The following is a 26,662-nucleotide window of genomic DNA, read 5'->3' as shown; positions in this document are numbered from 1 at the left end:
GACATTTATTTATTTAAAGTTATTTCCTGAGAATGCAAGGCATAATATTTGCCATAGCTGGTATCTGAAGTTACAAAATACTTGGTGTGCTGTATCTCTGGTTAAAAAGGGAACTAAAAGCTTTATTTGGCCTTAAAATCCACTTTTAAAATCATCCCATCAGCACAAAGGAGGCAAAACAGTTCAGACTAGAAAGCTGAAAGGACTGAAGAGGCAGAAGGATGTGCAATGAGATATTAGACACTTTATCAAGCATAACTTTGGTTCCACTTACTCCTGGGTTCTGTATTTCTGTTTCCTGTGGCTTGTTAAATCAATGCCTTTTATCTGTGATAATCTGCTATCCTTTTAGGACTCCTTTGAGCAGCCCACTGTTTTAGGGGAGATTAATCTTTGGGGTATGTGTGAAAGTACTCAACACCCAGCAGGTCAAGGGAGGTGATTCTCCCCCTCTACTCAGCTCTGGTGAGACCTCACCTGGAGTACTGCATCCAGTTCTGGAGCCCCTATTACAAGAGGGATCTGGAGGTGCTGGAAGGTGTCCAGAGAAGGGCCACGAGGATGAGCAGAGGGCTGGAGCACCTCTCCTGTGAGGACAGATTGAAGGAGTTGGGGCTGTTCAGTCTGGAGAAGAGAAGGCTCTGAGGTGACCTAATTGTGGCCTTCCAGTATCTGAAGGGGGCCTACAAGAAGGCTGGGGAGGGACTTCTCAGGATCTCACATAGTGATAGGACTAGGAGGAATGGGATGAAGCTGGAGGTGGGGAGATTCAGGCTGGAGGTGAGAAGGAAGTTCTTCCCCACGAGAGTGGTGAAGCCCTGGAATGGGTTGTCCAGGGAGGTGGTTGGGGCACTGTCCCTGGAGGTGTTTAAGCCCAGGCTGGATGAGGCTCTGGCCAGCCTGATCTAGTGTGAGGTGTCTCTGCCCACGGCAGGGGGGTTGGAGCTAGATGATCCTTGTGGTCCCTTCCAACCCTGACTGATACTATGATACTACTATGACACCCGTTGAGTACTTTCAACGCTGGTCAGTATCCTACTGTTAATTTCACAGGGTTGTTAGAGTGGTCACTTAGTTCCTCCTTGGGAGTGTCAGGGATCTGTCTCTGCATGGTGCGGAACCCTTGGGTGGGCCGCAGATGAGCAGTGGCCAGTGGTGACTGCAGAGTAATGACGCAGATCAGTCGATCTGAGACAGTTCTGCCCGTTGTTACGGGCCCTCATAAAACTCATTCCTGATCCTGACACGCCAGCATTAAAATTCAAGAGCTCACGTCAAAAGGCGTGTTTAATGAGGGTGGGACGTGTGCTCCTGAAATAGGAGAGGATTTCAGACACTGCCAAATCAATCTTGCCAGAACTTTTCAAGAAGTTAATTTCTTGGAGAAGTTTTTAGCCCTGGGGGGAATCTCGCAGCCTAGTAATTTGGCAGATGATGGAGAGACCTTTGTGGCTAGAGGGCAGAGGTGCTGATGTGAATTAAAGGCTGGAAGCTTCTGAGTGTGAGACGGCTCTTGCACATCTGCTTGTTTTTTGGCCATCCCTCCTTGTTTCACAGGCTCAATGGCTCCCTCTCTGCTCACCCTGAGAAAGACGAGTTGATCCTTTTTGGAGGTGAATATTTCAATGGCCAAAAAGTAATGTATACTTCCATTTTTTTTTTCCTTCTTTCTCCTACTCTCTCCCTGCCTTTTGCTGTAATTTGCATGAGTCTCATTTGAAGTGAAATTCAAGGCAGAAGTCATAAAATATGTATTTGTCCCTGAATGAGAGCAAAATAGCCTTTTAATTCTGCCGTGATACTGTCTCATGCCTGAACAGTTGGCAGGAAGGAGACATGTTAGAACCCATTAAGGAGTCAGAGTGATTGTCTCAGCATCAATATTTCAGGGCTTCATAATTTCTCCAGACTCACTTGTACCCATATCTGCCCTTCATCTTTTGATAACTGTTGAAGAATCTCGTATGTTCCATCTTTCAAAACAAGATACTTCTGCAGTTTTGCTGCTGGCAAGGCTCTGCTTGCCTTGGAGATGGCTACAGCAGCAAATGTTTGTAACATACTGAGTTTCTGCAAGTGTTTATCGTGCTCCTGGAAATGAATGGTGCTTTCTGGAAACAAACTGGTCTTAATAACTCTTAAGAAGTTGTGTGTGCTATAGCTTGAAAACTTGAGCCTGCCAATGATCATTGGCTGGTTTAGGATCACCCAGTGTGATGTGCTAGACTAATTCTGACTGCTTCACTACCTCAAGCTGTTCCTGTCTCTGGAGGTGAGCAGCAGTTTGGGCAACTTTAACCTGCACATTTGTGTTAAGCTCCAACTTCTTAAGTCCTCATACCTTGAGCTGTCAAAGTCTTAACCAAGGGTTTGGGAAAGAACAGTCCAATCCAGTGCATCACTGAAAAAGTTGATGACTCCCAGCCTAATAAAGGAGGATGTTGTCCTCCTACCCTGCCTGATGAGGCAGGTGAGCTGGTGCTATGCAAAGCTGTTGCTGTTCTTCCATCCCATACTCACAGCTAACCCTCAGGGGTTGCTGTGCTTGGACAAACTGACCCCATCCAAAGCAGAGCTGTGGTGATGTGTGTTTTCTCTTCCTCTCTACCAGACTTACCTGTATAATGACCTCTATGTTTACAACATCAGGAAGAGCAGCTGGGCTAAAGTAGAGATCCCCAACCCACCACCGAGGCGATGTGCTCACCAGGTAAAGTTGTGGCTGCCAGAGCAGCAGCTGGAGTGGTTCTGACACTGTTCTGAAGGTGGATGTGAATTCATCTGGGTTTTGTTTTTCACCCCTGTGGGTTTCTGGCTTCTGTGTATTCATCTGGTAATGGGGGTGCCAGTGGTCACTTTGCCTCTTCTGCTGAGGGGGCCTGTACATTCCACTCCAAGGTGCTTGTGCTGTCTGATCACTGGGTGGCCTCTGGAAATGTTTAGTGTGGAGTGAAGATTTGAGGTTGCATCTGTTGGGTCAGCAGAAGTCAAACAGGTCTTACAGGGGAGACCGTCTCCTTCTGAGTAAGTCTCTTTGCTGCAGTTTGTAGGGACCAGCTCAGACATCCCTAATCCTAGGATGGCACTGAACTTGCAAAATGCTGGTCAGGGTATAGCTTTGAACTTGACCTGAGTGCTCTGAATGACTAGGTTGCTGTGCACCACGATTTCCTTAATGCCCACAGGCATTACAGATCCTGACACTCCAGCAGCGTGAAAGCCTCACCCATTCCTATAGGATGTCTCTGTTAACAGGTAGCAGTTGGGCTTTGCCCACTGTCCCAGCTGTATGATGGACCACTAGCACTGACTGTGTCCCGCCTTTGGTTTGCAATTTCCTTTTTCCCTTGGCAGATGGGCTGGTTTTCTGTTGTCTGAAAAGGCAAGAAAGTTGTCTAAATTTTCTCTGGGGTATGATGATACTCCCTTAGAATTCACCTCTTTGGTGTCTGTGTCATTAAGATCACTGGCTGGTTGTGATGATGAAGGATTTGGGTTTGTTTACGCTGATGTGAACACCTGCCCCATAGAAGCTGGTCCAAAGACTTGTGTTTTTTGCAGGTCTTTGGCCCTTGCCAGCCTGGTAGATTATCTTACCTGTTGCAGCAAGTGGCTGGGTGACTGGTACAGTTCAAAAGCTGCCACACAGGATGTGAATGTTATTTTCCTCCCCATGGCCAAAGCTCTTCAGAGCTTCCTGGTAAGATCCAATACCCTAGTTAGGTTCATTTACCTTCATTTTGCTACACCCTAAATGCTAGTCTTGCTCTGAGCTATGTGTTCTTCCTTGAACCAAAAGGTTCTGTCTTGATTTTTGTGGTGCTTGAAATAGAACTTGATTTCAGAGCCTAAACTCTATAAGGAGATTCAAATACTTTAGGTAAAAAGGAAGTTGCTTGGTGGGTGTGGAGTTGAGAGGCGCTTGTTGGGGTGTTAGTAGCCAGCAGGTGGCTGTCTAGCAGCTGAATGTGAGCTGAGCAGGCAGGCTGTGCCTCGGGGAACTGCCACTGGATCACAACAGAAACAAAATGAGAATCCTGCCTGAGGAGTCCTGCTTCAACAGCATTTTCTGTCTGATAATTACAGTCACACAGGAAACAGTTCAGCCTCATTAGTTCACCAGTTTGGTGTCTTCCCTGTGACTTTATTTTGAATTCATTGTTTGCATTAGCTCAGAGGTGAACAGAAATGTTGTCTATGCACATTTTCAGTCTTACTTATTGTCCCTGGCACATGGTCCTCTGACTTACCATGGCTCCATTACATCAATTCAAACAGAGCTGAGGTGAGAGTAACCATGGATGGGTGTTGTCAGTTAAGGAAAAGGTTTGGCTGTAGAGTGAATTTCAAGCCAGCTCTTCAAAAGATCACACACAAGTATGAGTAGACTGTTGTATCTACCTTCTCCTTAAGCTTTTAAGCAGTAGACATCTCTTTGCTTAGGTAGCTTCATGCTCCCACAAATCCTGCTTGCAGACACACCCCATATTGTTGCATGTATGGGCTGGTTGATGTCAGGACATGTGTCTGATGCTAAAAAAATCATCTTTGCTGGGAAGGACAGGCAGGTATTGAAGCCCTTCTGAAGGAGGAGGTCATTGTCCCATTGTTGATCTGTGATGGGTACCCTGAAGAAAATATGCATGGAAGAATTTGTTTATAGCATAAACAACCCAGGAAGTCCCAGTCAAGGAAGAAATTTGCACAGTCACATAGTTTCCTCTTGAGGTTTCTTCTTGAGTTCTTAGGCAGGTAATTTTAATGAGGTAGAGTCTTGCTCTTTTCTCTCTGCTTTTAAGTGTCAGCTTGCTGTGTTTTGGTGCTGCTCTGTGCAAAAAAGTCCAAACAAACCCCTTTGATACTCTCCTCTGCTACTTGTTGGAATCAAAGCAGAAACAGGCTCCTCTTTTCCAAGCACTGCACATTTCCTTCATGGTTAGGGTTTTTATGGTTGGGACTTTGGTTTTGATTTGGTTTGGGTTTGCTTTTTTTCAGAGGGAGCAGTAATGCTTTTTAGGTCTTGACAGAGTGTAAGGTTTGGACTTGTGCTGCAGCTTGGCTTCTCTATTGTTTATTGTTTATAATCAATAAAAACTTCAAAGGGCAGTTGTGTGCTGTTAATGGCCTCTTCCAAAAGATTTTTCCCTGTGTTACCCTGCTGCCTTGTGCTGTTAGGTATATTTTGGAGGCAGGAAGTGCCTCTGTTCCTCCCATGGATTCCCAGTTTGTCTTCTGCAGGATGCTTTTTATGTGACTGAAATGTGAGTGAAATGCTGCTGAGCCTTAGGTCTTGGTGAACAGAGAGATTGCAACAATTGTTAAGCTAAATCCCAAAGATGTTTTCAGATTGAGCTTTGAATTTGTAGAACTGGAACTCAGGATGCCAGGAGGTGGGAGAGCCCAACTCCATGGCCAGCTTCCCCTTGCCATAGGGAAGGGAAGGGAAGGTCTGCTAAACAATGAATAGCTTCATTTGAAGTTCCCCTTCCTTCATTCCCAGAGAGCTGCTGTTGTCACTTGTCTGCTCTCTGGTATTTGGAGGAGGCTGCCACATCTGAGTGATGAAGTTGTCCTGTCTAGTTCCTGAACTCTCACCTGATCCACCTCTTCCTTCTTTTCCTGGCAGGCAGCAGTGGTGCCCACAGCCGGTGGGCAGCTCTGGGTGTTTGGCGGGGAGTTTGCATCTCCCAATGGGGAACAGTTCTATCATTACAAGGATCTCTGGGTCCTGCATTTGGCTACCAAGACCTGGGAGCAGATCAAGTAAGTGGTGGACTGTTTTGTCTAGGCTGTGCCTTTGCCAAGAAAGAATGGACTAGATGACCCTTGAGGTCCCTTCGGAGCTGGGGTTCTGTAATTGGGTGATGTGTTCTGAAGTCAGTGATGTTGACCTCACAAGGAACTGTGCCAGCATGATCTGAATTTGCTTCCTGGTATAGTGCTGTGATTTCCCAGCTATCTGCTCATCTCAGCCCTGACTATAGAGGGGTGGGCTCTTCCAGGCTGGGTTGTGCAAGACTAGTATGAGGATCTCCCATTTTACCCTTGCTTGAGAAGACAGCTTGTATCTTCCCACAGAGCCAACTTCACTCCTGATAATTGGCATCTGCTGCCTCAAGATTCCTTGGGATAAACAAGCCAATAATTCAGACCTGTCAAAGTAAATCAGTGCCAAAAGCCCTGGGAGTTTTTGATGTGGATTAAGGTGTCAAAATACCTTCTGTGGATCTGGCCTGAAGTCCTCTCCTAATGTTTCCTTAACCTTTGGCTTGTTATTTTGCTGCTCATGTTTATATTTGCATGAGAGAAGAAGGTCTGGTGAGTCATCCAGTGGATTGAGAGGCAAGAGGTGTGGCTTTGGGTCTGGCTTTGACATCAGCTTTCTCTGGGACTTTGGAATTGTCTTGGCTGTGGGTTTAGTCAGAGCACAGCTTTGGGTGGGCTGGAACTCCAGTACCACTGACCATTGAGGTGGCACTGGGGAAAGCAGCAGCTTTGAATACTTGCTCATATGGAAGGTGCCGGTGGAAATACGGAGGCAATGTTCAAAACCCCCAAGGATTCCAAAACTGGCTGGGCTGAAAGGATGCTTCACAGCATAGGATCCTGGCAGCTCTGTGAGAATCCAGGGATTGTCCTTTTGAGTGACTCTGGGAGGCTGAGGAAAAACTGTTTGATTCATAAGTGACTGTTTCCTGCCCACCAGTGTGGTTCTTGGCTCCAGACCTGGCAGTGTTAGTTTACTAACAGCTGTAATCTGTTGTGTTACAGGAGGCCAGGTTTACTGTAGTGAGTCCTGCTGGTCATTGAGAAACCCAAAATGATGGAGGGCTCTTTAAGAGGTGCAAGGATTAAAAAGACCTGTCAGTGTGCAGGCTGATCTGCCTATTGTTGTTAAGGCAGAAGCTGACGTGATGACTGTGACTGTACCCCTCCCAGCTCCCCCAAAATAACTTCTGAATCCTTTGCTCACTCTCAGCCAAATAAAGGGGATGAACTCAAATGTCTCTTATCCCAATGGCTTCCATGTAGGGGGGGGGGGGGGCAGGTGGAGATGCTCACCAGAGTTGAAAAAGGGTTGGCATTTAAACCAAACTCCTGGTTGAAATAATCCTCACCAGCAAACAGTGTAAACGCCCAGCTGCAGGGAGAGCGAGGGAGGGAGACTGGGTTTTGTGAGCCCCTGGAGAACCCAGAGGAAGCTTCCTTAGCTCCACCACTGCTGGCGCAAGCTGTCCTCTCGTGGGTTTGCTGATGTGTTGCTGTAGTGCTGATTTGGGATTTTCCACTCCCAAAACAAATGCTGTGGTACCTGACCTGCCTGGGAGGAGGAAATGAGGTGGTTGTGAGGCTCTACTCATCCTGCATCTTATCCCACATGGGACAGCAGCAGTGGGGATGCTGAGTGTAACCTGCAAAAAAAAACATCTCTAAGGCTGCATCAGAAGCAGCGTGGGCAGCAGGTTGAGGGAGTGGATTCTCCCCCTCTGCCCTCAGGAGATCCCACCTGGAGTAGTGTGTCCAGCTCTGGATCCCTCAACACAAGGGTGTGCAACTGTCCAGAGGAGGCCATACAGATGATCAAAGGGCTGAGAGAGTTGGAGTTTAGCTTGGAGAAGACTCTGGGGAGACCTTATTGCAGCCTTCCAGTATTTGAAGCTGGAAAGAGACTTTCTGCAAAGGCATGGAGTGACAGGATGAGGGGTTATGGCTTCAAACTGGAAGAAGCTGGATTTAGATTAGACAGCAGGAAGAAATTCTTCCCCATGAGGGTGATGGGGCACTGGAACAGGTTACCCAGAGAAGTTCTGGAGGCTCCAGGTCTGGAAGCATTCAAAGCCTGGTTGGATGAGCAGCTTGCTATAGCAAGACATGTCTGCCCATGACAGGGGGGTTGGAACTAGATGATCTTTAAGATTCTTTCCAGCCCAAAACATTCTATGTTTCGTTCCCTGGTGCTGAGCGTGAAGTTCGCAGGTGCTGTGAGTTGCAGGATGTTCCCAGCAGAACCAGGTCCCAAGTGAGCTAAAACCAAGGCAAGAGTTTTTGTTGTGATGGCTTGTTACAGTCAGTTAGGAGGGCGCCAGACTGCTGAGGTTAGTTCTTCATCCCACCTAAGGAGCAAGTTCTAGGTCCACACTTTTCAAACCACCCAGAACTACTCTCTGTCCCTAGGAATTGGTTATCACATGTCACCTAGGTTGCCATGCCACAGTAGGAGGATGCATTTGGAGACACTGATGCTTCATGGTTTCTTAACAGATCCCAGGACAGACATTCTCTAACTGAGACTCATGAATTATATGGATGGAAGTGCCCTGAGATGATCTTTTCTCTCTCCCAGCCCCGTGCAAGACCCACTCCGTTAGACCTTCCTGATATGTCTGGGTGGATGTCTGTCTTTCAGCCTTGCTGGAATTTTGCAAGTGCCTGTGCCCTGGTCCCAGTGTTGGAATAAAACAAAGTGCATCTCCTCCTCATCCTTGGGCAGAGCTCCAGGAGCTGCATTAATGAGGCATCTGGTGGAGGAGGCTGGGAGGGGACGTCTTTGTTTTAATGCTAACCTGACTGAGTGTGAAAATCAAGTTTCTGCTGCCTCTGTGCTTTTTCCATATGGCATCTTGATTACAGTCTGCCTGGAAAGGGGAAGAGGAAAGGGCAGGGATGATTGGTGAGTTGCACGAGGGATTTCTTTTCCTACTTCTTGGAAAATTATGATCATAACACTTGTGCATTTCATTTCCTTCAGCATTATGCTTTTTTCCCCCATTTTTCCACATACGTTCCTCATGTCTGTCTGAAGTCAGGCTCCTGTCATACTTTGGTTTGCCATTAACTGGCTTGGTTGACTGGTGGCAGTGGGGGTAGGCTCGGGGCTACTGAGGGAGTGAACATGTCTGGGAAGACTAGATGGAAGGGGCAGATTGTGTAGGTTTGTTGGGCACCAGCCCAGGTACAAGAAGCTTCCATGCAGCAGACCAGTAATGCCATGTGTCCAGTCTGGTAGCAGTGTTACCTGGGTGTCTGAGGATAAGAAATTTGGGGTACAAACTGGTACTGAGTCAACTCAGCTGGATTTGGAAGGCATCATTTTAGTGCACATAAATAGAATAACAGTCTGGCCAAAAGAGAGAAAGCTTCTGTCTCTTCTACATGGGAAGAATTCCATGTGCCCCTTTTCAGGTGAGTGTGAGTGTATTAGTTTGTGTGGATTTAATAGCTAAGATGACCCTGCTGTGTTCTGAACTTGGAGTTCTAGGAAATGTAGTTTATTGCAGCCTCGTAGCTTCAGTTTCAGACTGTTGTGTTGTCCTTCCTGGCCCACACTTCATGACCCAGACCATCTTGGTGCAGTAAGAGGCTTGACTAAAAAACTCTATTGAAAATAAAACCTTGAATTCAACTCATCCCTGTGAATAACATCCTTGTGCTGTGTCTGCAAAGGCTGCTGGGGAGGTGGGTCTCCATTATCTCCTAGCACAGAGCACAGTGGTGCCAGTCTGCTTGGCAGAGTTCAAACCTGCTACATTTAGCAATATTTAGCTATGTTTACTTGCCTTTTGCATGCACAAAAAGGGTCTAAATACAGCAAATCTCAGCCTATCAGGAGACTTGCCAGCAACTGACTTTGACTTATTGGAACCACCTTGTCATGTGTGTGATGCACAAGGTTTTCTCAGTGCATGAACTAATTGTTACTCTACCTTAGAGCTAAGCCATGTTTTAACCTAATTGCCTCATTCCTTTCTAGAGAGGAATTATTATATTCAGCGCTCTCTGGCCCAATGCACTCCTCAAAGAGAGACAGGGGAGCATCAGGCTTGGGGGCTGTGCTTGGGAAGTGGCAGATCCCTCCTCCATGTAGCTTTTTGTCTTGCTTTGGAGCCTGTGTAGCTTCTTTTAATGCTGGAATGTTAATGATCCTTCCCATGGCAGCTCTGAGATGTGGTGCTATAAATACTGCAGGGGAAGGTTTCACAAGCATCTGTTTAACGCTGTTTACAGGGAGAACTGGAGCAGTCACTGTCGGGCGGGACGCCTGTCAGCACAGGTTTGTTTCTAATTGACAGCTCTGCTCTCTCATGTGCTCTCTGTCACTGCAAACATCAGGTCCTGCAGCACAAGGTGGAAAGGTGCACTGGTGCTTAAAGGAGGGTATTTTGCTGTACCACGGAGTGGACTTCCTCTGTTGGCCCAGAAGTGACCCTTGTGAGCTTATTCTTTGGTAGATCAGGGTACAAATGCACAACTATTGGTGGACTTTGCAAGGGATTTGGGGGGCGGTTGTGCCTTGCTACAATTGTGTGTTTGCTTATGTGCTTCCTGACTATCCAAACACATGGGTGTACTAGCTGTGTGTGTGCCACTGAACAGACCCCTTGTTGGCCTTCTTAAGCCTGAGATGTGAAACGGGACACAAAGTATCTGGGCTTCGCCTGCTATGAATGCTGGAGGATAAGTGCTTTGTCCTGAAATGTCACACTGATGTTCTATCCCTTCTATTGTTATGGAAAGGCTCCAAGATTCATCCTCAGATTCCTTCCTCTGAATGAAGGGATGAATGAAAAGGTAACTCACTTGTGCAGTCTGTAGCCACTGTCTTTAATTTTTGTATCTGGGGGCTGACTTCAGGTCTGTTACGTTACTATAACTCCCAGAGTAACTCCACAGGCAAAAGCAGATTCCTTCTGGAGCAGTTCTGATCAGACTCATGCTGTACATGTGGAGAGCCAGTCCTTACCCAGACTCATCTTTTAATCTATTTTTAAAAAAAAAAGTCTGGAGAATTTACAGCTCCCTCCCACATGTCTGCTTCCTGGTGTCAACCCCATGAAGTGGAGTATTAATCATAAAGCCTGTGAAGCCATTTCCAAAACGCTTGCTTTGGACCATGAGCAATGCCACAGGTAAAAGGGCACAGTCTGTATTTGGGAAACAAGCTTTGGAGCTTGCAGCAGGTGCCTTCTGGAGTGACACCATGGTTATAAGTATTGCCATTCCTACCTGACCATGCCATCTGGTTTTCCCCAGTGTTGTGTTTGGAGACTGGGGATGAAGGCCATTGACTGAATAATTCCATGTAAAAATGCTTCTAAAGAGCAGTTGCTGCAAGTTTAGGAAGGTATGTCCTTACATCAAAAGCTGTCAGCTTTCTTCTACATCTGCTTCCTGTGATTTGTAGCATTAGCCCAGGGAGCTGGTGGAGTCCCCATCCCTGGAGGTGTTCAAGAGGAGACTGGACATGGCACTTGGTGCCATGGTTTAGTCATGAGGTCTGTGGTGACAGGTTGGACTTGATGATCTCTGAGGTCTCTTCCAACCTTCGTGATTCTGTGATTTGCAAGGCCAAAGAAGTTGAGATGATACAATGCTGTGCAGACCTCCTGGAACCATGTTTCAGCATCTTGTGTTGCTAAGCTAAAGAAAGGAGGAAAGAGCTTTATGACTGAAAGCAAATGCTGCTGGTGCCAGTGAGACTTCTCTGAATTCAGATCCAGCCCCAGACCGGATGTTCTTTGTGTGTGACTTTGAGTTAATTGTACACATGTGGGAACTTGTTTACTAAAACACACATCAATGAATACACTTTTATTGTTCAGAATTGATTCCTGACTTGGAGGCAACCTGTCTGAGAAGGAAGGCAGAAGATAATCTCTGAGGACAGGATTCTGTTGTTAACGTTGATTTTTAATTCCTTCTTTCCTTTAAGAAAAGAAGTTACTTCCTGTGGAATAATAACATGGGAGCTGGGTTAGAGAAGAGGAAATAGTGATTTCAGATCTTGATTAAATTAATACCAGGGATGCTGTTCTGCAGGGTGACACTTAAAAATCCAGTAAATGCTCAGAAAACCCAACTCTCTCAGAAGAAAAAGTGCAGACAATCAATGTTAATTCAGTCTTCCCCAAATACTGCTGTTCTGCTTGGAGGTTTTCATGGTGACTGGTGCAAGGTTGTCATTTTTCATGGGGAATAAGGACCCTCCCTCATTTTCTCTGTCCACAGAAATCTATTATCACACTTCACAGCTACCTGCTGCCAGTTCCAAGTGTGGCAGCAGGGCTGTGGGTTTAGGTTTTGCTGTTGTTTTCCAAGGTGAGCAGCTTTCTCTTTCTTTAGGCTGTGATTCTGCAACCACTTCACAGATGTGAACATTGCCTGTTTGAGAAAGCTTGCTGAGTTCAGTGCTGCCAACCATGTGTGCTTTGGGAGGCTCCTCAGTGAGAGTGAAAACCTGATAGATCAATCCATAGGTTACAGAGAACACACAAAGCAAACCCTGTCTTCTCAGCATTTTGGCCTGAAGTTGCCTTTGCTTTGAGAGTTCTTGAAGTTGTTTTTGTTCTCTCCCATCTGATGCTCAGTCTGTGGGTGAACATGAAGGAAGGTGTACCTTCATTCCCTCTCAGGAATGTCATTGCCAGCTGCTTGGCTTTGCATGAAGCTTTTGGATGTGACAGATGGGGTGCTGTTGATTGTTCCTGGAGATGGAAGTGGCACATTTAACTGAAAGGTCAGGGAGGCTTGAAAGAGCAGAAGAGAGATGTGTAGCTGTTTTTTAATGTGCAAGATAATAATGAGGATTTGTTTTGCCTCTGTGCTGGGGGAAATGTGATTTACAAAGTCTTCTCAGTGGTTTGATGTTGTATCCTATCTGCAGGTGGATGAGTGAAGACAGCATGGGTACATGATTTCCTAAGGCACTGAAGGAGAGGGGATGTCAGAGGCAGGCTCTGGCTCTTGGTGCTAGGAGAAAACATCTCTGTCTGAAGTGCCTTTCTTGTTAACTGCTATTCATTAAACTACCCTGAAAAATTACCTCTTGACTCATAGCAGAGGAGACTTGAAGGCTCTGGGAGCTGTTAGGTACTAGACCCTTATCACTAGGAGTAAAACTGTTCATGCACAATGCTTGTGTTGCAAATACCAAGAGTTAGAGAAGGAAAGCATACAGATGTATTAAGGCAACAAAGTTTCCTGTGGTTCCAGTGCTAGGAGAGCAGAAGCTGAACTCAATCAGCCCAGCTGCCAATGAGTTCAACAAACATGGACTGACGTGCAAATAGCAAAGGGAATTTGGCTGACAAGTGGAATTTGTTTGCATTTCAGGGCATCAGGAGGTCCTTCTGGACGAAGTGGACATCGAATGGTCGCTTGCAAAAGACAGCTGATAGTCTTTGGAGGTTTCCATGAGAGTGCAAGGTGGGTTACTGCAGGATGGTATTGAGTCCTCTGTAAAAAGGACAGCAGAATTTCACCAGTCACAGGAAGCTGTGCTTTACTGGAAGGATTATCCTCAACAGTACTGTTGCCAAACTGGTTTTATGTTAGACAAGTGATCCTGAGTTAGTCTTCAGATGTTTGAGAAACCATTGTACCACTTAGCTTATCACTGAAGTAGCTACTTACCCTTGTAGCTCAAGCTCAGCACATCCTCTTTGGCTTCTGAATGTTGTCAAAGAACCTTGTCTTTCTAGAAACATCTCTTGAAGAGTAGACTCTTAACAACCTACATGAGATCACAGCTACACTGTCATGGGGACTGTGAAGAGAGCTGAGCTGTGGATGGTTGCAGACAAGGCCCAGCATCACTGGAGTCCCTGGGAGTGCCAAGCCTGCCCCAGACTTGGCTGTGGCCTTGGGAGTTTAACTTCTGCAGAGCATTTTCCTCTAGCAGCGTGTGAGCTGGCGAGCAGAAGGAGAGCAGGACATAGGGATATTTTTCCCACCCTCCTAGACAGACATAAATTGAACCTGTTTTGATCTTTCATGTTCTGGTTGAAGTTACCTTGGACCATGTGAACTGAAAAGAGTTGAAACCTCAGTTGTAGTAAGGAATGACAGGGGTAAAAAAGAACCCAGGGAGGTCTTCCTTAAAGGAACTTTGTCAAGTGCAAATTGTTATAGTAATCTTCATCCAAACAAATCTCTGTGTTGCTGTGGAAGAAGAAAAGCCATAAATGTAAGGAGTTGAATAGGGTATTGCACCTCCTCAGAGGATCCTGGTGATAGTTCATCCTGTCCTAAATGGTGACTGTCACAAAAACCTGTGATGTGCCAATTTCCTCTCCCTAGAGATTACATCTATTACAATGATGTCTATGCCTTCAACCTGGACTCCTTCACCTGGAGCAAGCTGGCTCCTTCGGGGATTGGGCCTGCTCCAAGATCTGGGTGTCAAATGGCTACCACCCCTGAGGGCAGCATAATCATCTATGGAGGCTACTCCAAACAGGTAGGAGGGATTTTGTGCTCTGTTTCCTGCATCTGAGCTGAATAGTTGATGGAAAAGCTAGGGAGGTAAAGTGAAAACTAAACCTGGCAAACTCAGGTTGCCTCACTGGGGCCAATGCAATTGTCATGGCCAGTGTTGGCTGTGATGGCCTGTATTTGTACTGCTTGGAGAGACCAGTAGGTTTTAGAGCTTGGGAGAGCTTCCACTGATGAGTTTCACAAGCCTTGTCTACAGTGCAAGATGTGGTGATCTCATCACTTAACTGCCTGCTGCTCTGCTGATGATGTTTCCACACGTCAGGCAGCTGCCAGATGTCTGAAACCACTGGTAGCCAAGGTGTATTTTTGCCTGTGCTTATGCCAGCTTGGGGTGAAGGTGCACTTGTGTCCTTGGGTTGTTCACACATGGGGTGGTTCAGGCTGCTGTGGACCAGGAGCCATCTGGTCTTCTCATTGTGGCTTTCTTCATGTGATTGTGTGCTGGTTGAGGACCTTCTCTTGCTTAAAAGGAGTTTTGTATTTGCCTTGCTAATCTAACCCAGTATAAGGAGATGATGTCGCGGAGGTAGGGATAAGCAGCTGGGAGAAATGACCTTTTTTAGCAGCAGTGGTGGTTACTGCCAGGCAGTACTCATTTGTGTACTTGCAGGTTAATAGCAGCAGCTGCCAGGAGCCTTGTGTTTCCTTGCATCAGCGAAAGGGTTAAGGGAGCAGCACTACTTAGCAAACTCAATAAGCCCAAAAAGAGTTTTGATGAGCACCAGGCTTCCTCTGCTCTGCTCCTGGCTCTGTTAATCATGGTAATTTATACTGGGTAGCCCTTTAGACCATAGGTCCTGACTGACCAAGTATCCATGTCTCCGTGCTGGGCAGGAGGAAGTAAATATTTCATTGAGCAAAAGGCTCCTGCAAAAGCTTTTAATGCTGTGAATGCAGAGAGAAGAGCTGGATCCTGCTGCTGCTGCCTCAGTGGAGAGGCATCGCTTCCAGCAGCGCGTCGCTGGGGGAGGAGGACACGTTGTTCTTCTGATGTGAATAAATGAACAAAGAAGAAAAGCAGGGAAAGGAGAGGGAAGATAGTCCAGCTATATATTTAGAAGCATTTGTGCCTCCTCACGGCCTGCGCTCAGGGCTCTAGCTCATCAGATGTGCATTTGATTAAATAGCAGTAACAATACAGAGGCATTTTCTACCCAAAAGGGCTTTGTCCTCTTTCCCTTCCCTATCCTGTTTCCTCACTCTTGAGGGTGGGAAGGAAGCGTGAGCCTACATGCTATGCTTCATGTGGCTCTCTGGTCGCTCCTGAAAGCAGCTGTGTTCCAAGAGCACACTGAGCCCCATGGAAATGCAGAAGTTGATGCATGTTTGCAGTTGGTTCTGTTCCATTCCACTTTACAAGGGTGGGCTCTTGTCACACTGCTCTGTGTTTTGAGCTAATACAGTAGAATGCCAAGCTGCCCTCAGCCTTTATGCAGGGCACTGAGCAAGGGTAAGAGTTGGGTCCAGTTCCTCTTCAGCTTGGAGAATGGTTTTTAGATTAGAACAACCACTTTGTTTATAATACAGAAAGCTAAGTCTGCCTCTCTCTGATCTGCCATTCCTAGCAGAGACTTCACTTGTGCTACAGAACACACAAGTGAACTTTCAGGCAGGACCAGAGCACTGAACAGAATTTTCTCTGCAGCTTTCTTGAGACACTGAGCAACAAACGTATAGCACGCTTCTGAAACTGTAGTTCAGCAAGGTTTAGCCTCTCTAGGAGAAACACAACTTCATTAATGTGTGGCCATTTAATTCTCTCTCATTGCTTATAGCTGCTGGTGAGTCTCTCTGGGCTTACTTGGAAGGGAAGAGTGTGTTTGGCTTGTGTACTCCTCCCAAAGCCATTGGCTGGGGTACTCTTTAGAGAAAGAAGAGGTAGATAGGGGAGGAAACAATACTTGATTGGTGCTGGGCAGGCACAGAAGACCACCTGTTCCTTGTCTCCAATTACAGTCACAGTATCACTAAGGTTGGAAGAGACCTCAAAGATTGAGTCCAACCTGTCACCACAGACCTCATGACTAGACCATGGCACCAAGTGCCACGTCCAGTCCCCTCTTGACCACAGGGATGGTGACTCCACCACCTCCCTGGGCAGCACATTCCAATGACGAATGACTCTCTGTGAAGAACTGTCTCCTCACCTCAAGCCTAAACTTCCCCTGGCACAGCTTGAGACTGTGTCCTCTTGTTCTGGTGCTGGTTGGCTGGGAGAAGTGACCAACCCCTTCCTGGCTACAACCACCTTTCAGGTAGTTGTAGAGAGCAATGAGGTCACCCCTGAGCCTCCTCTTCTCCAGGCTAAACAACCCCAGCTCCCTCAGCCTCTCCTCATAGGGCTTGTGCTCAAGGCCTCTCCTCAGCCTTGTTGCCCTTCTCTGGACATGTTCAAGAGTGCCGATGTCCTTCTTTAACTGAGGGGCTCAGAACTGGACATAGGTAGGTGCTATACTTAGGAGTGCTCTGAAGACATTTTTGGCTGTATGAAGTCATTTTTACATCTGACAAGTGTCCAATCATTCACCAAGTCACAGAGAGTTCTCTTTTACTAAAAGACAGGACTAAGTTGTATGTGTGCTGTAAAAAAACCAAAAAGGGTAGATTTGTGTGGAGGCCTCCTAAGGCCAGAGCTGCTCCCAAGCATGTAGATGTTGTGAACTGGTTTGGAGGGAAGAGGGATGGAAATGGAAGTAGCTGCTCTGTTTCAGCAGCAGCGCGATATGGCTGTCGCACTGCATGGGGAGAGCTGTGATGTGGCAGGGCTGCTTGCCTGCGACGGGCAGTTGGATGCATTCTATCCTGTGGTCCCCTGAGCCCTTGTAAATCTGCTTTGAAGTACTGTACCAAAATAGCTCTGTGGTCTGGTATAATGCACGTTGCCTAGGGCAAAAAGAGATGTAAGCCCCGGAGGTTCATGGTTATGGGTGGAACTGTAGACATCTTTTGTACCCAGCTGGTTGCTGGGGCTCTATAAAGCCTGAGCAACGCTCTCAGCTTGCAGCTGGGGCTGTTGCCCTGATGGAGTGATCAATCTGCCTGTCCTCAGTCTGGTCAGCAGATGTTGTGAGCAGGAAAGGCAGAAGCAGAGTGTTGTCCCTGCTTTGATTTCCTGGACTTGGATGCAGAGCTGAGCCTGGAGGGTCACTTTTCAGTCACTTCAGTCCAGGCTGTGTTGCTCAGTTCCCTTCACATGACCTGAATGGGAAAACCTTGTTCATGGCTAGGGAAACAGAGGCAGAAAATCTCAGGTGACTTGTCTGAGGCACTCCAGTACTTGCACACAGAGCCAGGACAAGATCCTTGCTACCCAGACATGCCTTTGCCTGTGCCAGCCACTAGATTTTGCTGGCTGAGTGGTGAACAACCAGGATGCAGATGGTGAGAAAGGAGCTTTACAACCTTCAGTGCAACTAACTTGAGATGTCAGTGTACAAACTGATAAAGAGTGTGGCTAATATTCTGAAATACACAATTCTTGGCACAGTGGTGCCCCTGTTTTCATCTCTTTCATTCTCAGCCTCAAAATGATGAAGGCAACTGCTGCAGTCCCTTGCAGAAGGGGATGTTGTCAGCTTTGCCTAAAGTGCACCTCACAATCCCTCAAGGAGCTCAGACTTGCTCTCCTGCTGATCTTAAAGATGGCCTCACCTGTTTCTCCTGCTGAGGATGGGTCTCACTGCATCAAGCTGCATTTTTGGGCTGTGCAAAGCAAGGAGACCTCTCTATTGCTAGGCAACCTGAGCGCTCTGTGCCTGACTGGCTCTGAAGTGAAGCCGGGAGGTGTTGGAGGCTAAGGCTGCTCTACCTTGCAGGTGCAAGCAGCCTACAAGCCATGGGAGAGATGGCCTTACACGTGTGTAGGGCTATTGGATGCCAAAGAAGACTGGCATGTGGTGCTCTTTTGGCTTGTGGGGTGGTTTGGTTTTTTTTTTTTAGTGAAAAGCTTTACAAGGCTGAATTGGATTCTGCTGGGAAATTGCTTGTGGGAGGGCTGAAGTGTTTTCTTGAATTGCAAGGTCTGGTGGGACTGGTTCCCTCTGTAGTTGTGCCTGCTAAGGCCTTCTGCTGATTTGGTGTATTTTGCCACTGTCAGTCCCCTCCAACCTTCTATGATTTTATGTTTAGCACATTAGAGATGGGGAATCCTGATTTCCCTTTTCAAGAGCAGCTCTCCGTGCCTCAGTTTCCTTCTGAAGGGAGATAAACAGGCACCTTGCTCTCTGTCAGTGGAGCTGGGGTGTTTGTTTTCTTAGCTTATGCCTGTAAAGCTCTTGCAACTTTCTGGTTTACCTGCATGTGCAAACAGTAGGCTGTGGATTTCCAAGCCAGTGTTGTGCTTGAAAGCAAACACCTGGAACTTCAAGGGAAGAAGGACAGTGGAGGGCAACAGGAGCCTCTTTGTGATGGACAGAGTCATTTGCTCAGGGCAAGCCGGTGCTCTGAGTGTGAGGGGGTTGATCTCTCCAGTGGCAGTGTACTGCTGCCTGCTTTTAAGCCAGTGTGAGTTGGGGAAAACAGGCATCTCTTTGACAACAAATAACTAACTCCCACTCTGCCTCATTGGGGTTTTCTCAGCCTGAGAAGCTTTGTCACGGCGCACAGGCAGCGTGTTTACTACAGGGAGCCGTGTGGCTTTCAGCAGACAAATAATGCACTTACTGTACACAGCCTGGGCGGTGGCAAAGCAGCTGCTCTTCCAGTGTCTGCTATTTCCCACCCCCCCTTGCATGCAGAGTGCACATCTCACTGTGTTCCTTCTTCAGCCTGTGTGTCCCCCACACACGTGGATGTGCGCTCTGGCTAGCTTTTAAGGACAAAGTGCAGCCTGCCTAGGACTGAGAAGGAAATAACCACAATTCCTGTCAGCACACAGGCATTTGGCAGGCACTGGGGTACACTTCAGTGCTGTAAGGTGTGAAGGCTCCATTCCCTCCACTGCCTCTCCTTTTTCCTTTTTCTCCCTCTCCTCTTTTTTTTTCTTTTCCTCTCCCTCCCCTCCCTCTCCTCTTTTTTTCTTTTCCTTTCCCTCCCCTCCCCTCTCTTCCTTTTCTGTTCCCTCTCTTCCTCCTTCCCCTTTCTCTTCCCTTCCCTCACTTCCCTCTGACCATCCATGACAGCTCTTTGCTCAGGTGAGGCTTAGAAGCATGCAGTGTTAAGGTGATACAACAAACCTTTTTGGTCTATCTCAGTTGCCCTCAGCCTGCAATGCACTGCTGACTTCTGCTGCTCTGGACCGGTGTGACAGCAGCATGTGACATTGCCAGAGGATGGCACTTGCCTTGGCACAGTGACTCACAACTCTTTGAACTTGAGAGCTGCTGCTGTAGATGCCACAATAAAGGCACCACCAGGCTACGGATTGGTGTACTCCATACTTAACAGCACCTTTCCTAGAAGGCATTTCTTTCCCTTCCTGCCCTGACAGCTCTCTCTCAAGGGTCTGTTGAAAGTGCTGCCTGCTGCCAACCCCTCCAACCACATCTCCAGCAGCACACCTCCTCTAGCTATGCCTCATAACCACTCATCAATACAAAAATTTGTCTGTTTTCCACTTGCTGGAGAGCTGGCAGGGGCTGAAGGAGTCCTTGCTGTAAAACCTCTTCTTGAGAAAACAGGGCTGTCACTGATGCTTGTTCCTACAGGCTTCCTGTCCCTTGTGTGCTTCATGTTCTGTTGCTTGAGGACAGCAGGTGGAATAGTGCAGTTGTTGACTTCTCTGAAGTGGCTGCCCGTAACTGGTTCTCCTCAGTGTAGATACACTGTCTGGAAGAGTGTGTGCCTTTCATTTGGCTAATGGACAAGCTTAGGTGCATGTGGAGAACAAGAAAGCACCTGAGCCACATCCCCAAATGAACAGATTTTCCAAGACAGCCCTACAGACAGACCTTGATTTTTGTATTAACTGAAGCTGCCGTTTTGCTACACTGTGAGTAGAGTTCTGTTTCCTCTAGCACTTTATTATCAGCCTTCACTGGGGCTTCTCATCATTGTCCAAGTTACAGTGGTGTTGTCCAGTGCCTCAAGCACACTTTCTTCTACCTCTCTGAGAATGGAATATTGGGCCTTCAAACTGGTTACTGCCATGCAGTACACAACACACCCTGCAGCAGCAAAACCTGTCAAGTGCAAGGCACAGGGTTAGAGATGTGCAGCAAGAGCAGGACAGCACTGTGCTGTTGTCCTCTCAGATGTGCCCAAGCCCCACTCCTCTTACTGAGGATTGGACCCACCCCTCCCAGCTTCTGCTGGAAGCAGTTCCCCAACTGTGCCATCACTCCCAGGAGGAAGGGAAATAGGAGGATGTAAGAGCTCTGCATGAAGGATGGGTGGATAATGACATTAATAAAAGACCTACTCCAGTGGTGTTGCACAGTGCTGCTTTCAAATGCTGCATGTTGCCATGAGCTCTGGAGCACAGGGGCTTACAAGGACAGGAGCAAGGGAAAACATCATTACATATGATGGCCTCAACTGAGGCTTGATCTTGCTGTTGCCTTGCTGTTCTATTTCTGTTTAGGAGGAAAAAAAACCAACAAACTATTGCCCAAGGCTCTGTGGGGCCCTGAATACTAAAAATGACAACTGGAGTTGGGCTGTGATGCAGAGAGAGAGCTGTCACCTCTGCTGCTCTTGCAGTGGGACAGACAGACTTTGAGTTCTTGCTAGTCACAGGTCTGTATTTAAACTTGGATCTTGCAAGTGATGCAGCACAGACACTCTGGAGCTACTCAGCGTTCAAGGGCAGAATCCCAGAGGGCCTTGCTGTGCAAAGTTGTTGTGTGGCACTTTGGTGGAGCAGGTATCTGCTCTCCTTTAGAGCTGGAGAAGCAGGGGCATGGATGGGAAGTGAGTCCCTCAGGAGCACCTGATACTGTGCCAGTAAAAGGCAGGGCTGTGGGTCTCCTCTTTCCTTGGTGCGCTCTTTCACTCCCTCCTTCCTTTCCTTGGTTTTTCCCCCCACTCCCTCCTTCCTTTCCTTGGTTTTCCCCCTCTCCCTACTTCCTATCCTTGGTTTTCTTCACTTCCCTCCTTCCTTCCCTTGGTTTTCCTTCCTTCCCTTGGATTTCCCTCCCCAAAACAATTGGTTTTAATCTCTTGTCTTGCAGCCTTCAGAACCCTGCCTGGTTGTCGGGGCAGCAGTTGATTGTGGCTCATCCCAGGAAGCAGCCCTGGTTTGAACACTGTGGTTGTAAGCTGCCTGATGCCCCAGAGGCACAGTGTGACCACTTGTGTGGCTTCTCCTTGCCTTCTCACAGTGTTTGTCTTCTCATGTACAGAGTCAGGCTGTGGTCAGGCCTGCCTGTGGGGTGGCAAGTTCAGAATGGTACATAGCCACGTTGCTAGGCCTCAAGAATTTGGACCCCCTGTGTTTTGGGGTATTGAAACTGTTTCTCTGAGCATATCCCTCTTTCCTTCCTCTGCAGAGAGTGAAGAAAGATGTTGATAAAGGCACCCTGCACACAGATATGTTCCTGCTGAAGACTGAAGGTGTGGGCAAGGAGGAAGGTAAGCTGCTGCTGCAGCTCAGAGGGTTGTGCTGAAGTGATGCTGCAGGCTTCCACATGCAAATCCTCTCTCTTACTTTGATTAACAGACCCAAAAAACCCAAGATTAGAACAAAATTTCTCTCTTAATGACAAGTGCTAAGCCCCAGTGTTTGCTTTGGGGCTAAACACAGCAGATGAGTTGATACAAACATTTCTTCTTCCCAGGGGTAGCTTAAGTGCATTTGTGTGACTAGCTGAAAAAGAAAGGGGCTAGGTGAAGGAAATGGAGTGGGGAGGATATTGGAGGAATTATGTCCTCTGTGTTTTTGTAGTCTGAGATGGACTCCATGCTCCTTGCATAACTGTGAGAAGCTCTGGCCTGCACAGGCAGCTTCTAGAAGAATTACTTGAAAAGGTGTTTTAGGGATTGTTTTGTCTTTTGGTTTGTATGTGGGAGGGAATGAAAACAACGTTTTGCAATTCCTCTTCTCTGGGACATTTTGATCACTGCTCTTCTGGTTTGCAACAGAAAGTTGTTGGGGTTTCAGCATTCTTCCTGTTTTGACAAACTCTCTTTGAAGTGGTGTCTCAGAGACTCTTTAAGAGAGAAGATTGGGGGTGATCTCATGAGATTGCCTGCTGCAGGGATATTCTCAAGAGTGGGTGTTGGTTGGTTGTTCTGCCTCTCAATGTCCCCAGAAATGGGAGTTCCATCATTTTCTGAAGTGTATTTTCTCCTTGACTCGTGGCAAGGGACAGTCTTCTTTTGAGCTGAATTTCCCCAATGTTAAAATTGTGTTTGATTTCCTGAAACCTGACCCTCTAAAAGTGGGATTTGGGGAGGAGGGTTGGTCACATACTGTCTGGCTTCCAGACCCTGCTTGCTTTATGTCTTATTTATAGTTCATCTTGGTGAAGTCGTGGTTCCTCCAGTGCCTAGCCCAGTGCACAGGCTTCTCCCAGCCTGCACTGTAGGGATTTGCTCTAAATCCAGAGTAGAAAGGATTGGAAGATTTAGAGCACAATCCTTCTGCTGCTGCTTAAAGTGCAGTTGGGTCTCCATACACTGAACTCTTCCTACTCTTGGGCTTAAGGCAGTGGTGCAAGTTAGCAGATAAGGTCGTCTGGAGAGAAATTATGTAGGATGGGCTCCATGGAATAACTGAGGTGCATCTTCTTGGTACTCAAGGGAAGTCAGGCCTTGTTTGAAGTCCATCCTCCTGTAAAGGCATACACATCTTCCAAGAAGCTCCTTGCCCCAGAAAGCACACCCTGAGTCATAGACTCATAGAACCATGCAGGTTGGAAAAGACTCTTGATGTCATCAGATCCAGCCATTAAACCTACTCTACCAAGTTCACCACTAAACCATATCACTTAGTGCTACATCTGAATGACCTTTACACACCTCCAGGGATGGTGACTCAGCCACCTCCCTGGGCAGTCTGTTCAATGCTTGACCACTTTTTCAGTGAGAAACTGTTTCCTAATTTTCCTAATTCCCTGTGAGAAGACACCAGCACCTCTGTATTGACTTTTCATGTAGTTGTAAAGGGTGATAAGCTCTCTCCTCAGCCTCTTTCTCAAACTAAACAATCCCAGTTCCCTCAGCTGCTCTTCATAAGACTTCTGTCTTATGTGAAGATCCACCTTTGCTTTTGCTGAAGACAGAGCATCTTTCTGAGGGCAGAAGGGATGGAAGTGTGGAAAAGAGAATAGAATTAACCAGGTTGGAAAAGACCTTTGAGATCGAGTCCAACCTATCACCCAACACCAACTAAGCAACTAAACCATAGCGCCAAGCACCCCATCCAGGCTCTTCCTAAACCCCTCCAGTGATGGTGACTCCACCACCTCCCTGGGCAGCACATTCCAATGGCCAATCTCTCTTTCTATGAAGAACTTCTTCCTAACATCCAGCCTAAACCTCCCCTGCTGCAGCTTGAGACTGTGTCCTCTTGTTCTGGTGCTGGTTGCCTGGGAGAAGAGACCAACCCCCACCTGCCTACAACCTCCCTTCAGGTAGTTGTAGACAGCAAGAAGGTCTCCCCTGAGCCTCCTCTCCTCCAGGCTAAGCAACCCCAGCTCCCTCAGCCTCTCCTCATAGAGCTGTGCTCCAAACCCCTCCCCAGCTTTGTTGCCCTTCTCTGGACACCTTCCAGCAACTCAACATCTTTCCTAAACTGAGGGGCCCAGAACTGGACACAGGACTCAAGGTGTGGCCTAACCAGTACTGAGTACAGGGCAGAATGACTTCCCTGCTCCTGCTGGCCACACTGTTCCTGATACAGGCCAGGATGCCATTGGTCTTCTTGGCCACCTGGGCATACTGCTGACTCATGTTCAGCCTATCAAGCACTACCCCCTGGTCCCTCTCTGCCTGGCAGCTCTCCAGCCACTCTGACCCCAGCCTGTAGCACTGCATGGGGTTGCTGTGGCCAATGTGTAGAACCCAGCAGTTAGATGTGATAAATCTCACGCCCTTGGACTCTGCCCTTCTGTCAAGTGGTTCTGCTTCATGCTGTCATTGAGGACACTGTGCAGTTCTGAGAATGGCTAAAACGGGTCCTTGAGTTAGCTGCTGGAGTAGTGAGGGGCCTTGGGCGATAGGAAAAGGATCAGCCTTCTGCTTTGCTGCTGCTCACGTTTGCTCTTCTCCGTTAGCAGACAGGTGGGCATGGAGTCGGCTCAACCCCTCCGGAGTGAAGCCCACCCCCAGGTCTGGCTTCTCGGTGGCAGTTGGTCCCAACAACCGCTCCCTGCTGTTTGGAGGTGTGCATGATGAAGAGGAGGAGGAGAGCATCGAGGGAGACTTCTTCAATGATATTTATTTCTACGACATGGGGAAGAACCGCTGGTTTCCCGGGCAGCTGAAGGTCCCGTTTGAAAAACAACACAGATCTTTCCAGTTCACTCTCCTTGATCATTTGACACCTGTCCTTTGGACCTTTTTTTAGCCTCATGCAGCTTTCCTGCAGTGTGCAGCAGGCTAATTTCTCAAAACCCCAGGCTATTCCAAAGGCTGAGCCACCACATGTGGCTGCTGCTTTGATTTGTTACCCACTGACTGTGGAGAGGCTGTAGAGCTTCAGCTGGGCGTATGCAATCCAGCAGGCTTTGCTCTCAAACCAACTGCATTCTCTAACTTGATGCTGCCCCTCTCCTTCCCCCACATGGCTCCTTGTGCTCTCTGCACCCTGCTTCCAGTGTGGTGCAGATTTGTCACCTTTCTGGGGTAGAGAAGAAGCTTGAGAGCCCTGATGGTTGGCCACAATGTGAGAGTGGTTCAGGAAGCAACGTTCCTCTCCCAGGAGCCAGGCTGCATGTGCCCCATTGTTGTGTAATGCAAAAGGAAGCCAAGCAGCCTGATGGTGTTTTACTGGAGGCCACTTTCAGGTCAGATGTGCGAGTCTCACATGAGATAGTTCAGTAAAAGCTGAAGAGCTTTTGTGTTGTGTTGGGATCAATAAACCTCCCTATTTTCACCAGTGTTGATGAGCTACTGGAAGAGGTGAAATACTAACCTTGGCTTGTAAGAACCTCCTAAATGTGGCTTTCAGCTCAGATCTTTGATTTTGTTTGAACCACTCTCAAGGGGCCAGTGAGGTACAATTGACCTGGCTGAGCTTCCTTCTTTCCACCCCAACTGTTTCTGGCTTTGCTTTCAAAGGAAGTCAATCACCAAATAACAGGCAAACATGTAATCAGGTGTTTGCTTCTGCCTTCCTAGCTGACTGTTTTCCAGCCCTTTCCTAGAGTACCTGGAAGACCTGGAGTGCTTCTTGATAATGCACTGTAATTTAGCACCCAGCAACTGGTTTGTTTCCACAAAATGGTGGGTTATTTTCTCTTGCTCTTGTCACAGACTGGTGGGCTCTCTGTGTGTTTGTGTGCACCTGCAAGGTGGAGAGCCAAAAAGCTGTTTTCTGTCTCTTCAGCACATGCTGCTGTTAATAGAGGAAACAACCCCACACTGTGGGTTCTCCAGTAGTTTCCTTGCTCCTTGGTTTTTGGCTGGTGGAAGTTCCTGCTGAGTGGGAGGTGGCACCTATCATGTGAGGCTTACAATTGCAGTGAAAAATAACTGAATTCTCCCCCTTCCCTCCCAGCAGAATCCAGAGTGTTTGTATTAACTGCTGTACCTGCTACTAGGTGCACACAATTCACACAGTCTCCTGTTCCTTGTTCCTGCCAACAGGGACCAAAATCAGAGAAGAAGAGGAGAAGACGTGGCAGACAAACTGAGGCAGAGGATGGTGGAGATGAGGAGATGGAGAAGCAACCTCCTCAAGGCCCAGTGGAGATAGTCAAAGAGGTGGTGGCAGAAGATGGGACTGTCATGACAATCAAGCAGGTGATCTCTGGACCTGCAGATGAGAAGGAGAGGTCTGAATCAGAGGAGGAGGAGGAAGCTGGAGCCTTGGGGCAGCAAGTGGAGCCATGCCCGCGGTCAAACGCCATGCTGGCAGTGAAGCACGGGGTTCTCTATGTCTATGGGGGGATGTTTGAGGTGGGTGATCGCCAGTTCACCCTCAGTGACCTCTACAGTATTGACCTGCACAAGATGGAAGAATGGAAGGTGCTGGTGGAGATGGATCCAAGTAAGTTCTGACAGTGAGATCTCTCTTTCTTGCCTTTAGTGTTGCAACACTACACTAGGGGTGGGGGGGGGGGGCAGAAAAGACAACCAACTGTGGAGCTTTCTTAAGGGGTGGTGGTGAGCACTGTATCTCTTAAGGTGGTGCCTAAGTCATGTCTTAGGCATTGTAGAGAGACTTTAAAACAGGGTGTCCCTCCCCTTGAGCTCCTGATCATGGAACTGTGAAGTGCCAGGGAGGAGAGTTGAGCATCAGCACAAATCAGCTTCTCCACAGCTCTTCTGTGCTGTTCAGTTTCTC

At 47.6% G+C, this 26,662-nt stretch overlaps 1 protein-coding gene across 4 annotated transcripts in view; it reads left to right on the top strand.

Annotated features, from left to right (window-relative positions):
• Window positions 1–26,662, top strand: part of KLHDC4 (kelch domain containing 4) — a 29,628-nt gene that overhangs the window by 1,800 nt on the left and 1,166 nt on the right. The window contains exons 3-10 of one of the 4 annotated variants that reach the window (XM_009904525.2): window positions 1,558–1,636; window positions 2,612–2,710; window positions 5,627–5,763; window positions 13,111–13,203; window positions 14,077–14,236; window positions 21,702–21,783; window positions 24,432–24,640; window positions 25,963–26,365. In XM_009904525.2, the coding sequence (XP_009902827.2) occupies window positions 1,558–1,636; window positions 2,612–2,710; window positions 5,627–5,763; window positions 13,111–13,203; window positions 14,077–14,236; window positions 21,702–21,783; window positions 24,432–24,640; window positions 25,963–26,365 (1,262 nt within the window). Of the gene's footprint in view, window positions 1–1,557; window positions 1,637–2,591; window positions 2,711–3,561; window positions 3,701–5,626; window positions 5,764–13,110; window positions 13,204–14,076; window positions 14,237–21,701; window positions 21,784–24,428; window positions 24,641–25,962; window positions 26,366–26,662 lie in introns of those variants that run through there. The other 3 variants (XM_054169960.1, XM_054169959.1, XM_054169961.1) reach the window with 3 other exon arrangements.

This window comes from Dryobates pubescens, chromosome 19 (genome assembly GCF_014839835.1).
Source record: "Dryobates pubescens isolate bDryPub1 chromosome 19, bDryPub1.pri, whole genome shotgun sequence".
Classification (NCBI taxonomy): Eukaryota; Metazoa; Chordata; class Aves; order Piciformes; family Picidae; genus Dryobates; species Dryobates pubescens.
Note: the sequence above shows the minus strand (reverse complement) of the source record. Positions and strands in the feature narration are given on the sequence as shown.